The 16,079-nt window shown below is 40.5% G+C and overlaps 1 protein-coding gene across 7 annotated transcripts in view; it reads left to right on the plus strand.

Moving 5' to 3' along the window:
• Window positions 1–11,344, plus strand: part of ttll5 (tubulin tyrosine ligase like 5) — a 177,124-nt gene extending 165,780 nt beyond the window's left edge. For 5 of the 7 annotated variants that reach the window (XM_062968328.1, XM_008121901.3, XM_062968331.1 and 2 more), the window contains 3 exons: window positions 2,659–2,759; window positions 3,892–4,027; window positions 10,771–11,344. In XM_062968328.1, coding sequence (XP_062824398.1) covers window positions 2,659–2,759; window positions 3,892–4,016 — 226 coding nt within the window. In that variant the 3' untranslated portion in view covers window positions 4,017–4,027; window positions 10,771–11,344. Of the gene's footprint in view, window positions 1–2,658; window positions 2,760–3,891; window positions 4,028–10,770 lie in introns of those variants that run through there. The other 2 variants (XM_062968329.1, XR_010002127.1) reach the window with 2 other exon arrangements.
• The last annotated feature ends 4,735 nt before the right edge of the window (window positions 11,345–16,079 follow it).

Below are 16,079 nucleotides of genomic sequence, written 5' to 3' on the forward strand. Positions count from 1 at the left end.
CGGGAGGGAAAGCTAAAGATTCCTTTGCAATTTTAGAGCATAGTCCAATTATCAAAGACTACAAGGAGCCATTCCGGAAATACTTTCTGAGTTGCTCTTCAGACTCTAGTTTTAGGCTCTAACTTTAATACTACCATTTGTGAAATTGCACAGTAACCTTTGTCAATGACTTTAGGCTCTAACTTTAATACTACCATTTCTGAAATTGCACAGTAACTTTTGTCAGTAACTTTTGTCAATAAAGGAAATAAGAAGTTCACCAGAACACCTGGGCATTTACTATATCCATAGCTCACCAATCTTTTTATGCTACTATACCATTAAATACATCTTTTCAACAAGTTTGGGACTAGGGAATCAAAGTCTTGTTTACAGAAGAGATTTCTTCAAACTCAAAAGTGATGTTGATGACAACTGTTCCTTGAGTGCTTCAAGTCCATGGTTTCCATTTTCTCTAGACATTAGTACAGACCATTTGTTCCTTGTTGGTATTTCCAGCCAACTTTGGCATTCCACTGACAAGATTTCCATTACATCGCATGAGAGGAAAAGTAGGGAGTATTTATGCACCTTAATGGTCTCTGTTTCCTAACCTTTAAGACAGGAAAAATACCCCACATCTTATTTTATGGTATTTTTCTCCAGCTTTCTTCCTTTAAAAAATGTCCTTTGTTCCAGATACAAATGTACTTTTAACAAAAAAGGAATAAATTATATATAACTTGAATTTCACAAGTAAGCAAAAATACATAGCATACCTCCACTTGCAGGGTATACAGAGAGCATATCTTTCAGAACAAACTGGCTGGAGAAGGGTTTTCCCCCGACCCTTGGTTGCTTCTAATCTGCTATAGCTTTTCTGTGTCTTGAGGAGCATCTACTTAACCCAGGTCTGATCTGGAAAACTGGGGAGCATCTCCCTCTGATACAGTCATATGAGTCCTTCTGGATCAGACCTAAGGATTGAGGATTTTTCCCTTAGTGGGGAGCCATGTTTCTATACTAGTCATAGTCTCCCTTTATCTCATCTCCAGTATAAACTATCAGAACAAAGACACTGACATTTTAGCGGACATATTTCCTAGAAATGTAATTCTATGTATATATGTAGTTTGCTTGGATATTATTATTATTATTATTATTATTATTATTATTATTATTATTATTATTATTATTATTATTTCTTACCTGCCTCTCCTCAAGGCATTTTGTGGTGAAGCCTGACACTATTCGAAGATATATAGACATGGGATTTAGGCATGACTTAAATTTATGCAAGTGAGTGGAAGAAATAAAAGGGGGAAAAGCACAAGATGCTATGGAGGGGTACAAAGAGGAAAATTAAAGAGAGAAAGAACATCTAGAAATCAGGGGAAATGCAGCTGTCAGGGAATAAAAGAGGGAGCAGTGACCTGCGATCAACTGGAAGATCAGCAAATCCTTTGGAAAATGTACATTTAACTGCCAATAGAACTTCTAAGAGTATATGGAATTTGGAGATATTAGTCCTGGCTGAATAGAGGAATACGTTTGAGACATTTGTGCAGTATTTATGTGTATGTGTGTCATATTGGGCTGAAAAAAGAATTAGAATGCAAGAAGCTTTAAGGAGAGGCAAGGCAATTTTGATATTCAGAATGCAATAGTAAGCAGAAATAAAATGCTTTTCTTTTACCAAACTATCCCAGAGTTACTTCAGATTTTAATTTTCTGGAAGAAGAAGGGAAATAGATGTGCACTTTAAAATTTATTCCTGAGTAGGTGGACACAGACTTTACTATTGAAACTTTTGTGCAACTTTCTTATAAGTACGTTTTTAAAAAAATATAGTAATTTGATTTAACAAACCATTGACTACCTTACCTATATCAAATACCCATTCAATCTGCAAAATAGTGAAGATATGTTCCTAAACCTAACACTCTTAATCAGGTTATCGTTTTAAAATAATTTGTCTTATTCATTCTTTTTGGTAGCCTGAATCTGTGTTGTAAATGGCATTTTCCTCATTTTTATCACTTCTGGGCTACAATTGTGTTTTTCTACCATGAATAAATAAGAATGTTATACATATGTATATTTAAAATAAACAATTACATTTTACTTAGTCATGTTGGATTATTTTAATGTTTCAAGGCCGTCTGGAACTTTTCTGTTCCCTTCTGTTTTCACATACCCATATTTCTTCAATTATAAGATGCCATTGATTGTAAGATGCACCCTAATTTCAGGAGCACCACCACCAACAGAAATGCAAAAGATACCTGTGATTCTAAGAAGCACCTCATTTTTAGAGATATTCATATAGGAAAAAGTGTGTCTTAGAACTGAAGAAATGCAGTATTAAGGCACCTGAAAGGACAGTTGCTTTTATACCTAGAGCTTTCTCACACCATTAGCCCAAAGCAGGCATTCAGCCAGTTCGTGTCATATGGCGAGTGGGACTGTTTTGCTTGGAGAAGAGAAAGCTAAAAGGGGACATGATAGCCATGTTTAAATATTTTAAAGGATGTCATATTGAGTAAGGGGTAAGCCTGTTTTCTAGATTTGTCTAGAAAGACTTGATGTTTCTGTCTCCTGAATTCTATTTTTTACCCTTCAGAAAGTTATTTTTCTCCCCAATTTTTTTTTAACTGTCTGCGCTATCTTCTGATTCAGCATTTCATCTAGCAGAGCAATCTCCATGGAAGGGCAAATGAATGGATTCCAGAATAGCCTTGATAGTGCTACATCCTGTGAGCCACTTACAAACTCCACAGGTGAGATAAGTATTTCTTTACTGTTAAGTTTTTTAAAGATAAAGTTGGTGTGTGTGTGTGGGGGGGGTGCTGCTGTGATTTTAGCCTTGAATATGTTTTTAATCAGTTTTATGAATTTTCAGTTCATTTTTAATTAATACTATTGATGTTTAATTCTATTTTTAATGTTTGTATATTTTTGGATTTTAATTCTTCTGAAATGCTTTTAATGTAGTCTGCTTTGGGCCTCCTTTGTAGAGAGAAGAAGCAGGGTATAAATGGTGATGATGATGATGATGATGATGGTGATGATGATGATGATAATGATAATCAATTTCAGTTTCAGTTTTCCCAATATAGCTTCAGGTCATCCATGTACATCAGATGTGAAATTTTGTGAGATTTCTTAGAGATTTCTTAGGCCAAAATCAAAAAATCAGCCAGTGACCCAAAATGCAGACTGTGCAAGGAAGCTGATGACACTATTGATCATATCCTCAGCTTCCGTAAGAAAATCGCACAGACAGACTACAAACAGAGGCACAACTATGTGGCCCAAATTATTCATTGGAACTTATGCCACAAGTACCACCTCCCAGCAGTAAAGAACTGGTGGGATCACAAACCTGCAAAGGTAATGGAAAATGAACACACAAAAATACTGTGGGACTTCCGAATCCAGACTGACAAAGTCTTGGAACACAACACACCAGACTTCACGGTTGTGGAAAAGAAAAAAGTTTGGATTATTGATGTCGCCATACCAGGTGACAGTTGAATTGATGAAAAACAACAGGAAAAACTTAGCCGTTATCAGGACCTCAAGATCGAACTGCAAAGGCTCTGACAGAAACCAGTACAGGGGGTCCCGGTGGTAATCGGCACACTGGGTGCCGTGCCAAAAGATCTCAGCCGGCATTTGGAAACAATAAACATTGACAAAATTACGATCTGTCAACTGCAAAAGGCCACCTTACTGGGAACTGCACGCATCATCCGAAAATACATCACACAGTCCTAAACACTTGGGAAGTGTCCGACTTGTGATTTTGTAATATGAAATCCAGCATATATATCTCGTTTGCTGTGTCATACTATGTCTTTGTGTCAACAAAATAATGATAATAATCTAATTCATTTTCACATTTTCCAGGTCTTTTGGAAGCTAGTCCCCATATTATATTTTCCAGAACTAGACCCTTGTGTGAACAAGCTAGAGCTATTGAAACAGTTGTAGAACAAAGAAGAAAAAGACCCGTGGAGGAAGGGCCAGCCTAAGGTAACAGTAGGTACCTCCATGTTCCCCAGTAATTTCCTTCTTTAACTCTGTAATTTAACCAGCTCTGCTAAAGAAAATCTAAGAAAAGGAAAGAAGCATATATCTTCAAAATGTGATGAGGACGGGGCTTTCAGTAAGAGTTAGGCATAGCTGAGATCTGAAACAAATCTGTCCTTACTTTTAACATATATATGCCAGTGTATTCTAAGTAAGAAATAAAGGAGTCAGTTTAGCCCACTATATTGTGTTTTTAAAAAATAGGTCAAGGGTGATGACTTATTCTGATTTCTTTTGGCAGCGACCTCTGGTGATAGAAGATAGCTTGCACAACACATAGCTTTCTTAGGGCTATCATCACATTTTCAAGCACACTCCTGAATATACCAATAGGTAGAATTCCACACTTGTGCCAAGGCAGTAGGGTGCATTTATCTCTTTGAAAGCTTTATTGGGTAAGTAAGGGCATTCAGATTAAGGGTTGAGATAGTCCTCACTTGCAGTTTATCCTGCAATAAACAGTACTCCATTGTCTTCATTGATTTGGCATTGGCAGCTTCTCTGATTTAAATCTATTTTCTGAGTGCATATAGTTGAGACCCACTGCTGTGTCTCTTTTCAAAGGCAATCCTGAAACCCCCAAGGTCTTTATCAATTAGACACTATGAGGCGAGGAGGTCAGATACATCAGGTTTATTTGACCAAACTAAAAACTAAGTGATATTATCAGTTTAATGAATTTTACAAGACACTATTAATGTTCTTACGTGCTGAGTAATACCATAATAAATGCAAGACCTTTTGTAATTTGTATAAAGCTTAGTTAATCATTTTGTGAAAATAGTGTTCATTGTCTGTAGTGTTCTTGAGCCAAGAGGTGAAAGAACCATCCCCAGTAAAAATCCTGCACATTTCTGATTTCTTTTTTTTTTTAGAGGGGTGGAGCATCCTTAAAGTGGACTGGCCCACCCTTTCCTCTGAAGGCAGGAAATACATGATAATTTTAAAGGTAACTGGAAGGAGGAGTAAGTCTCCTCAATTCATTTTGTTTCCTGCCTTCACTTTATTGGAATGTGTGACTATTGGCTCCACTCCAGTCACCATTTTCCCTTTGGTCTCTTTACAATAACTTTCATTTTGCCTCTTCAATTTTCTAAAATAAAACAAAGAGAATGTCTTATGATCCTTCCAAATTTCAATTCCTTCTCTATCTAGATTCTAGTACCTATGTCACCTGCCTTTTCTTCCATCCTTCCCTTCCTTCCTCTTCCTTTTCCTTTTGGAGCAGCCATATGAGTGAAGAAGAAAGCAAGCAGCAAGCATGCAAGTAGTCAAGAAGAATACAGAAACCCCTGCAAATCAGCAAAGAGAGTGGGATTAGCAAGAAATGTAATCTATCAGCATTTCAGGGATATGGAAGGAAACACGACAACATATTGAAAAATCAACATCTACTCTTATATTTCTTTTTGAAAGATTAGAGACCTGAATATTGATGTCTTTGGTTTCCACCTGTTTCTAAATCACTTTCTAAGCCCATTGGCTTCAGAAGCCTTCACCTCAGAATTCTTATCTCCTCCACTACACTCCTCAGAAGCTTAGATTATGAGTCACTGATAGTTGAAGGACACAGAAAACTGTTTAAATAGTACATGTTTCCAAATATCTTGAAAAGTTATTTTTAAAAGATAGTTACAGTTCTAGCTCCACCTTACACTACTGTTATATCTCCATTTTTTTAAAGCAATGAATTACTGTAACTCAAAAGCAATTTAGTTATTTTTGATTATTTTTTTAAAACAACCTGTGTGCTGTCCAATTATTTATCTCTTTGTTGCACCAGTAGAATCTCATTCACCAGCCCAATGGCAGCGGAGATTTTCATGTTAATGGAGATGTGGGGTTTGTGTGTGTGTGTGTCAGGAGTGACTTGAGAAACGGCAAGTCGCTTCTGGTGTGAGAGAATTGGCCATCTGCAAGGACATTGCCCAGGGGATGCCCGGATGTTTTACCATCCTGTGGGAGGCTTCTCTCACGTCTCCGCATGGGAAGCTGGAGCTGACAGATGAGAGCTCACCCTATTCCCCAGATTCAAAGCACTGATCTTTTGGTCAGCAGTCCTGCCGGCACAAGAGTTCAACCCATTGCGCCACCGGGGGTTCCATGAAGATGTGGTGAAGGAGAGGATAAAACTTGATACATTTTGGTTTCATCTTTTAGATTTTCTTAACATGTCAATTCTTAACACCTGTAGAGTTCTAAACATTCTTTGGCTCCTATCATAATCCCAGAAACATTCAGAGCAACTTTCTGAAAGTGGTCTTCCTCAAAAGCCCTTCATAGAAAACAGCAGGTACATAATGTCAAAATGTACAGCCACCTCTGCATTACATCTAAAAGGCGGTGCTTATTTTATATTGAGGAGTGGATAGATACTTAATCCTCAGCTGATGAGAATGGTGTGCCCCTAATACCTTGGGTCAACCTCTTTGTTTTATGAGAGGAAGAAGATGTTTCCTGTTATCTGCTGATTGCATGCTACAAAGAAGACAGCTTGAGCCTGCAGAGCCATATTTCATGTATAGGAAGCACACATGGAGCCCTGAGGTGAAAGAGTGATGCCTCAAACCAGCTCCCTGAGAGAACAGATTGAAGTGATAATACTCTGCATTGTATCATTTCAAAATACACTCCCTGCCTTTTTAAAGTCCTCCTTTCATGTAAGATCATATATTAGAGAGGTCTAGTATTCTTTTTGTTTACAGCATGCAGCGCTGCTTTTACTTGCGGGAGTATTCAGACATGCCGCTCCTGGAATCTGGAGTCATGTTGTTTAGAATTCTGCAATCGCTTTCCATATATTCACTCTCGACGATCACATGGGATTTAAATTCTGGTTACTCATGACACAGCCGTCATTCCAGAAGCAGGCACATGTACACTAGGCTGTAATTTCTAACAATTCTGAAGACTACCAAAAGAGAGCAGGGAAAACTCAAGGGCATTTTGAACTGCTAACTGCCTTTCCTCCTTGATTACCTTATCTATGTTTACAATAATATCCAGCCCAGCAGAATTAGTTGCTAAAAGAAGGGAGAAGATGAGTGAAATACTATGTACTGCTCCAGGTTATGCTATACTGAGGGTTCCTAGCAGTAAGATGATATTACTGGTTGTCTGCATTGATCTGATTCACCAGTCTGCTCATTGAAATATAAAGCAGAATTGTGAACTGCTTGGTTATTCTGGGCAGTCTCCTCCCATGAAGCAGGATGACAGGGCACAGCCCTTCCTTGCTCCTGTGTTTAGTTAAGTGTGACAAGTAATGTCAGAATAGGGCTAAATTTCCCAAATTATCTAAGAGAGCATGCATAAAGTGTTCACATATGTTCAGTGTATCCTATTACCACTTGTTGCTCTATTCAGATTTAGAGATTAAAATATTACTAGTGGTGGAATGGGCCAATTCACAATACTGATAGGAAATGATGTTAGGATAGGGTTGTTGTTGTATGTTGTTGTAGGAAAATCTGCAAGAAAATGTGATATGTTTTAACCAAATTCTTACTTATTTAATTAGGAAAGGGTATTCACTATTACATTGCCACTTAGGAATACCTATAAGAGAAAGTGAGTAGATAGTATAATTAATTTGATCAGTAAATGCTGTAAAGGAACCACCCAGTAGTCATTCGAGAAGGACCTAAAGAGAAATCCCTCTTGACAAGTTGAACTTACTCTCTAGAGAAAAGGCACATAAGGGTGTATAGAGATGTATGATGAAGATATATAAATATATACATGATATGGAGAAAGTTGATAGGGAGAAAAACTTCCCTTTCTTGTAGTGCTAGAACTTGGATTGTGTATTGAAGTTAAATCATGAAAATTTCAGGGCAGAAAAAAATAGAAATACTGTTAAATCTGCTTGCTTCATCTCATCATTCAAACAGTATCACCTGCAATCCCAAGATTCTCTGTCTTCCATATCACCGATGATTTGGCATCAGACAGCAACAAACCTGCAGATGGAGCAAAATATATTGCCATAGATGAGTGAGCAAAAGCCCCTGATTGTGGCAGAGGGACACTGTCCGTAGTTGAAGGTTTTGGTTGCAGAGTTTGCCTCACAACCCTTTGCTAGCTCTGTCATCACAAGGAAGATTCTCACTCCTTGAATGGGAAAAAGTGAGGGAAATGGGAATATTGTGGAGGGCCAAGCTGACAAAGAGCCCATTGTGCTATAACATTTTGTTGACAAGGCTCAGTTTTCTTGTTTTATTAATGTTGCATTCTTAATCAGAATTCTTATGGTTAATTCTTTAATGTGTCAGTTTAATTATCCAGTACTCAGTGCTAGCAGAAGGAATCTTTGCACTTGGAAGGTGTCTTTCAATATTGGGTTTTTCTGCCTCCTCAGCTGTGATTGGGCTTTCTCCAGACAGAGCTGGAGAATATATTGTAGAGGAGGGGGTCAGGGATTTCCATCTCATATCCATCAGTTAGAACCAGGTGCAGAATGTGACTTACGCTTGAAACCAAATGTGATATGTTGGCTCAGCTGTGAAAATAATTACTTGCTGCACTCCACAGCCCATATATTGGGATGAATGGCCTATGAAAATCCAAATTTACATCACAGATTAATTGAAAGAAGAACCTGTCATTATCACCACCACTTCATATGAAACAGGGAAGACATTAAGAAATACACGTACTGTAATTATCCTCTCATACCAAATTTCGGTTTCAACTCTTGTAGAATAAATAATACTTTTCACAATTCATGTCATGTAATCAGGATCTTAGCTGTTCCTCTGAAAGAAAGTTTGTTGTCCAACAACACGCACAGTCATTTAGTTGAATCTTGCAAACAGTGATGGGATGGGAACAGTGGCTCTCCAGGTGTTGAACTGCAATTCCCATTAACCAGACTGGAAGGGGCAGATGATAATTGGAAGCTGGGCATCACAGGCTCTGTATAGATCTTTTATGGAAAGACTGTATAAAGGGCAGGACTTAAGGGCATAGATTTCAAAGGCCTGCCTCTTTGTTGTTTTTAACCTGATGTTTTAATTCTGCGTTGTGTTTTTTAACTTATTGTGTATATTTTTTATTGGTTTTGTTTTTGTCCTGATGTTTTATATTTTATCATTGTTTGTATTTTGATTTTGCTGTAAGCCGCCCCGAGTCCCCTTCGGGGGAGATGGAGGCGGGATACAAATAAACTTATTATTATTATTATTATTATTATTATTATTATTATTATTATTATTATTATTATTATTATTATTTATACATTATAAATAGTGAATAATACATCCTTCAGGGTAGATGAGATTATGTCTCTTGGCTTTCTCTTTCTTTAACTTTCTTTCTTTGATAAGCATTTTATATGAGAACTTCCAGGTCACAAATATAATTTCAATTATACAGCATAACTTCTAAAGAAAGCTGGTTCATTTTTTACTATTTCCATAGTTATATGACCAATGTACTAAAGTATTCTAGGATTCTTTTATTGAAACAAGAAAAAACACACACACACAAACCTCAGACTGCAATCAGAAAGACTAATAATATAAACCCAATTCTTTCAGTATAGAGTATTGTTGGAAACACACTTAAAATGTGTGCTTTTGAGAAATGTAAGGCATACCTAAATCTATTAAGGGTGAATAGAAATATTTTATATATTTTCTTAAATTTTACAGGGAAAACTGAAGGTATGTCTCTTTTGGCAGTGAATTTGACATTCGTAGGGACTATAAAGGAGAACTCTGCTCCTGTCCAACTCTTGTCCCACTGAAGGGTTCCAAGTAGAGGCCAAGGCACTCTTGCCCATTGTGCCACCGACAGACCTCAATGGAAATGGACCTGATTAGATGCAAAAGGGCCAGCTTTTGAGGGCTTCTGTTGATTAAACCCAGTATCGTGGATTGGGCTTGAGAAGCAGCAAGTAATCCATGCAACACCAGGGGAAACAATTTCAGGCTGAAATAGTGAGTCAGTCACCCAGAAGATGTTTTTATACATCATAATGTTTCCAACAGATTGCTTATATAATTGAAATATTAATAGGGGGCAGAAATGGAGAGATAAGATTGGTTGTGGTTTTACAAGGGAATTATGGTTTCACAAGATTGTGGTTTTACAAGCTGTCTCTGCCAAAGAATGCTGGTGCCTCACCAAACTACAGATTCCAGGATCCCATTTCCCTGAATCCTGGCAGTTAAAGTGGTGTCAAATTGCATTAATTCTACAGTGTAGGTGCACCCCAAGAAGTATGGACTGTTCCTAACACTGTAGCTGTTTCATGCCATGATGGAGTGTAAATTGAAGAGCAGTTATAGCCACTGTCAGAGTATTAAAATGAATGATTTTAATATGTTATGTCTTCATCCTCTAGCATGTGTCCAGACATTCACTTCCTACACAATCTGTTGGTCACTATGGTGTTCAGTTTGGAGCATTGTGAGGATCCTAAGGAACATTTATTGCCCATTTCCCTATATGTCTCTTCACTGTAAGAATGCAGCCATGTGATTGTGCATACTCTGGTCCTTGTTGTATAGATGAACAGGGTGTAGGTAGATCACAGGAAACGGAAACTCTCCAATAGTCTGTCTTCCATCCACAGTTGAAGCTGTCCAAGATCATCCACATTTGTTTTACAGTTTATATGGAGGAAAGTGTTGTATCCTGAGGGCACTTCTCTGAAACCATTTACCATGTTTCTTTGTGTCTTTTTTTCAGCTCCAGCTTCAATTTATCTTTTGGAATGATGGATGAAGGCTAAATGATGAGTGAACAAAGAGTCCAGTGCTTCACCATGCAAGGAGGAGATGAAGCAGGAATGAGTGTTCATCATTCTACACTCCTTGCAACACCCAGATTGACAGCAAGATCTGTTGAGCACACCAGCATTTCCCCCAAAGAAAGGGAAACTGAATGTAGAAGGGGTATTGGAGTCCAGGCTTGAGGCTTTCTACTTTCTCTGAGCTTTTGCTGCTCAAGCCTCAGGGCTACTTTTTCATTCATCTTCCTTCTGATAACCATCTGACTGTGGTTATGACTTGCCTAAGACCAAAGTTCTCAATTCTTGTCTGTATTATGTCTCAAGACCCATATTTTTCCATCTGCTCAGTAATTTCAATTCATGCTAACAATCACGCTTCAGTACCAGATCCTGAGCAAAGTTCATACTGTATGACCACAGCTGATGCAAGAGGTTGAAAGACTGACTATGGACATTTGTACTGGCTGATATCTTGAATTTTGGCAGGAAGCCATAGAAACGCTCAGTCTGAATAAAGTCATTTGTTTTGTTTGTTTAGCGTATAATTTACATTTATTATACTGAGTAATATTCTTCTAATCATTTGACATTTTATTCCAGGGAAAAGCTCTCTTTTTCATGTGTTACATTAATTTTTTTCTCACATTTATTTGCATTTAATAAGTTGCTGTTCTAAAAGAGCTGAGTTTCCAAGCATCCAGCAATAAGGTTCTGTCATTTCAGATTAGCTGTGTGAGCAAAAACACAGTTCACTTCATTATTGAACATTTTTGTATCACCATTTAGTATTCCAAATGTTTTTCACTTATTTATCCTGGGAGGTAAGTTAAGTCAAAGGAGAGTGACATGCAAAATATACAAACAAAAAAAGTATTTTCTCACTGAACAGGAATTTGTTCCTGTTTTCCTAAATATCAGAGAAAGCATTCTCCCATCTCAGGATGATGCCTCCTTCTGGAGTGATCGACAGCATCCTCATGTTAGACTGCTTCCAGAAAGCTCACATTTAAAAGGAGTTATGTTTCTATTTCATTTTTTTCTGGAAAAGGGGGGAAAGATGGTAGAAACTAAATGATAGCATGACATGGCTGTAAACTGAAAGGTGTTGTGTGTATTTCGCAAAGATATCCTTGAAGTGGAGGTAGTGTAATTGTGAGTAAAAATTCTTGCCTGGAAGCACCATGACCTTTCCTTTATAAGTGCCCTGAATTTGCAACTGTGTGTCCTGTCTCCCAGACCAGCTGCTTTTCGAAGAATCCAATATCCATCTTAAGGAGCGTTTTAAAGGTTGTCTTTAAAAGGAAAGGTATTGAAATAGTAAATGAGATTCAATTTAAGCAAGTAGGACGCTCAGTGGAGCAAAATCTGGACTTCATATATACCTTGATGGGATCTCAACTAATTGGCTTGATGAAAATGTCAACTAAATGTACCTTAAAAAAAAAAACAAAAATAAATTTAATACTGAATATAATTGGAAAAGTTGGAAATGTTAGCATTTCCATAGACAAAGCTATGGTTGGATAAGACACCTGAAAAGTATATTAGAATGAAAAAAAGTACAAAAAATGATTGAGAGGATAAACTGCCCTATGATGAAAGATCAGACCATTTGGGATTTTTTTTAGCTTAGATAAAGCTTAATGCATAAGAATTCCTGAGATAAAATCTCTTACCCATCCTGTTGTAATTTGTGTGCCAGTATGCATCTCAGTTTGTGGATATTTTATGTTGATATGTTCTTGGGAGTTTGTCTTACTGTTTCTCCTTCGTGGTCTCTGCTGAAATTAGCACATATGATACCCGATGCATCTGTGCAGTAATCAGTGGAAACCTCTGGCAAGCTTCAGGCTTGTGGCTGGGCTGTATCAGCTGTAGAAGGCCCTGTAGCTTTAGTTCCTGTTTTAGTTGCAGCAACTTTGGAACCTCTCTTACAATTTACTTACCTTACAAACTTGGACTTTTTTTTTTGATTTCCTGACTTCTCTATTCCTGACTTCTCTATTCCTGACTTGGACTGTTAAAACGACTATTCTACTATCTGGTCCCTGGACCTGGTCTGTATAATGTCTACTACTACATTTCTTGTGCTGCAAAGCTCCCTGATACAGATAGGCACAGTATATGTCTCATCTGTTTAGGAGAGACACACTCCACTCAGTCTTGTCCTGCCTGTAAAGCTTTCACTCCACAGGCAAGGAAGAACCGGGAGTTGAGGTTGAAGGCTTTGCTTTATGAAAAATCTCTTCGCCCTGAGGGCGCAGCACGCTGAGCAGGCTCGGAGCCGCCTGGACCCTCTCAGGGCCAGACAGACACTCCGCTTCAAACCACTAGCGCTCATACAAAGAGCAAATGTGGGGAAGCCACACACACTCCCTCACCTGCTGTGAAAAGTGGCAAAAAGAAGAAAAAGATGCACGGCATGGCGGATGCTGCCTCCGAGCTACAGCAGCCCTCCAAGTTGCCACACTTCGGCGTCCGCACCTCCGCTGCCATCTTTGGATGATCAGCCTCCCCTCCCCCTGCAGGCTGTGCAGGCGTGGAGAGACCTTCTGGCAGCGTCCGGAAATGGGGCAGAGCCTCCCTCCCTCTGCCGGAGGTGCCCGCCCCGCCCACAGAGCGGGCTGTGGCCTTGCCGGGCTCGTCTGGGCTGGAGCCAGGGCCATCGGGCCAGCAGGCAAGTCCTGATAGGGCTTTATGCCTCCCAGGCTGTTTACCTTGCCAAGGCTAGACCGCTGCCGCTGGGGATCGCGGTCCTGGCTCTCTTCGGCATCGAGGGCCTCATGGCATTCTCAGTCCCACAGCTGCCCTCCCCCTGAACCGGACTATTACTACAGGGGCCCATCTGAATGCTCCCTGGGTGAGTCTTCTGCGCGCTACCATGGGTACCAAAGGCATGCTTCCAGGCAAACACCACCAAGGCACCATCAACGGCCTTATGGGCCTGATTATATGCATTATTCCCTAGGAGGGAGGTCTTACTATTTCGCTCCACTCCATGAGCATAGGGCCTGTGCAGGCCCCAACCCTACATCACCTTAACCAGTGTTATCGCGCCACAGGCCTTCGGTGGCATCTCAGCCCTCCCTGTCCCGAGACTCTAGGCATGGTGATGGCACAGCCTCAGAGTCAGGATTCTCTGTTGATGTACCCAGAATTACAGAGCCAACTGGGCCTTCGACTTCATCATTGGTTGAGGATTCTTCTGCTTTTTCTTCTCTTATGGTGCAGATGTCTAAGGCCTTGAACCTTACCACGAAAAAGGAACACGAGCCTGTGGCTGATCCAATGTACCCACCAGATCAGTAAGTGCAGCAGACAGTAGTGTCAGCAGCCTTACCACCTCTCCCGTACCTTCTTCAGTTGACTCAAAATCCAGACCAGACACCTTCACTGAAACCGGCAGTGTCTAGGAGGTGGGATGTGAGGTACCGTGTAGACCTCACAACTGCAGACTGGGTGGCTCATCCCCCCAAGCCAAATTCAGTTGTGGTAGACATTGCTAAATGCAAGAGGTCCCATAACTCCCAACCAACCCCACCGGATAAAGAAGGGAAGAAACTGGAGGCCATGGGTAAAAAAGCTTATGCCAATGCAAGCTTGACTACCCGGATGGCACACTATGGGGCATACATGTCCTCTTATGATGCCTTTTTATGGGAGAAAATTGCTCCACTTTTGGATCTTTTGCCTCCAGAACAGTAAAGTATGGCTAAGGCCTACCATCAGGAAGCCTTGCTTTTGGCTAGAACCCAGAAGGATTTGCATCAACACTTGGCCGACAATGCCGGCAAGATGTTTTCCTTGTCTACCTCCATTCGTAGACACGCCTGGCTACATACGTCAACCCTTTCTGAAGAGGGCAAGATTTTAGCAGAGGATATGCCAGCACGATGGTCTGTTCAACCCTGACACGAACACCCATCTCAAACAGAAACAGGAGGTCTGACAGGCTGCAAACAAGTTTGGCTTTCCACAGACCTATAGCTCAAGGTCAAGAGGCCAACAGTTGTCGGCTTACAGTCGCAAGCTTTACTTCCCAACAACACGCGCTTCAGCCCAGCCTCAATTGTGCTCCCCAAAGCAACAGACACAGTCATCTGTACGCCAGCAGGGTAGAGGAAAGTATCAGGCAAAATCGAAGTGTCGCTTTTAGCGACTCTACCTTTTCCTCCTCTTCACTGGGATCTCCCTTACATTCTCACCACAATCTACAGGCACCTCCTGTCACCGCCCCTTCTCAGCAGCATGTCTCACCTGTGGCACACGTTTAGCTGGCTTTTATTCGGCATGGCTATTCTATTGAGTTTAAGGAGCGACCACAGTTGGGCATTGTGAGAACAACACCGCCCTCCACTGTCTTATGGGATGAGGTCCGTACCCTCCTGCAGAAGGGGGCTATCGTTCCTTTACATCCCTCAATGTTTTCTTTTTCATTTTTTTCTACTTACTTCCTTGTCCTCAAAAAGCATGGGGGCCAGAGGCCAATTCTAGACCTTCGTGGTCTGAATGAATATATCCATGCATGTCGTTTCCGGATGGTGACGCTTCAGACCATCCTTCCTCTTCTTCCACGGGACACGTGGTTCACGACGATAGATTTGAAAGATGCCTACTTTCACATAGGCATTGCCTCACGCCACCACAGATACCTCTCTTTCAAGATAGGTCACAAGGCTTTTTCTTTTAGAGTGCTCCCCTTCAGGATTTTCACGGCAACACGCGTTTTCACTAAATGCATGGCGGTGGTGGTGGCTCACTTATGACTCCAGGGTATCATGGTGTTTCCCTACATTGATGATTGGTTATTGGTTGGGCCCTCCCGTTCACAGTTGTTGCAGCATCTCAGCATGGGTGGTTGCGACCATCAAGTTGGCCTATCAGATATTGGGCAGAGATCTGCCTCCACACCTTCGAGGCCACTCAAGGGCTATTGCTGCTTCAGTGGCATACCTCTGTGGAGTCCCTTTGCAGGACATTTGCTGGGCAGTGATCTGGGCTACCCCACTGACGTTCACCTCGCATTACAAGATAGAGGTCCGATCAAGGAGGCATGCAGCCTTTGGCGGAGCAGGACTCTTCTCGGCACTGGCATGATGCCCACCATCCAAGGTTTGTGGCTTGCTATTCTATATGTGCTAATTTCAGCAGAGACCATGAAGGAGAAAGGATGGTTGCTTACCTGTAACCATGTTTCTTCGAGTGGTCATCTGTGAAATTAGCACAGCTCCGCCCATCCTCCCCGCAACACATGCTCAGTCCTCGA

Source organism: Anolis carolinensis, chromosome 1, assembly GCF_035594765.1.
Source record: "Anolis carolinensis isolate JA03-04 chromosome 1, rAnoCar3.1.pri, whole genome shotgun sequence".
In the NCBI taxonomy this organism is placed as follows: Eukaryota; Metazoa; Chordata; class Lepidosauria; order Squamata; family Dactyloidae; genus Anolis; species Anolis carolinensis.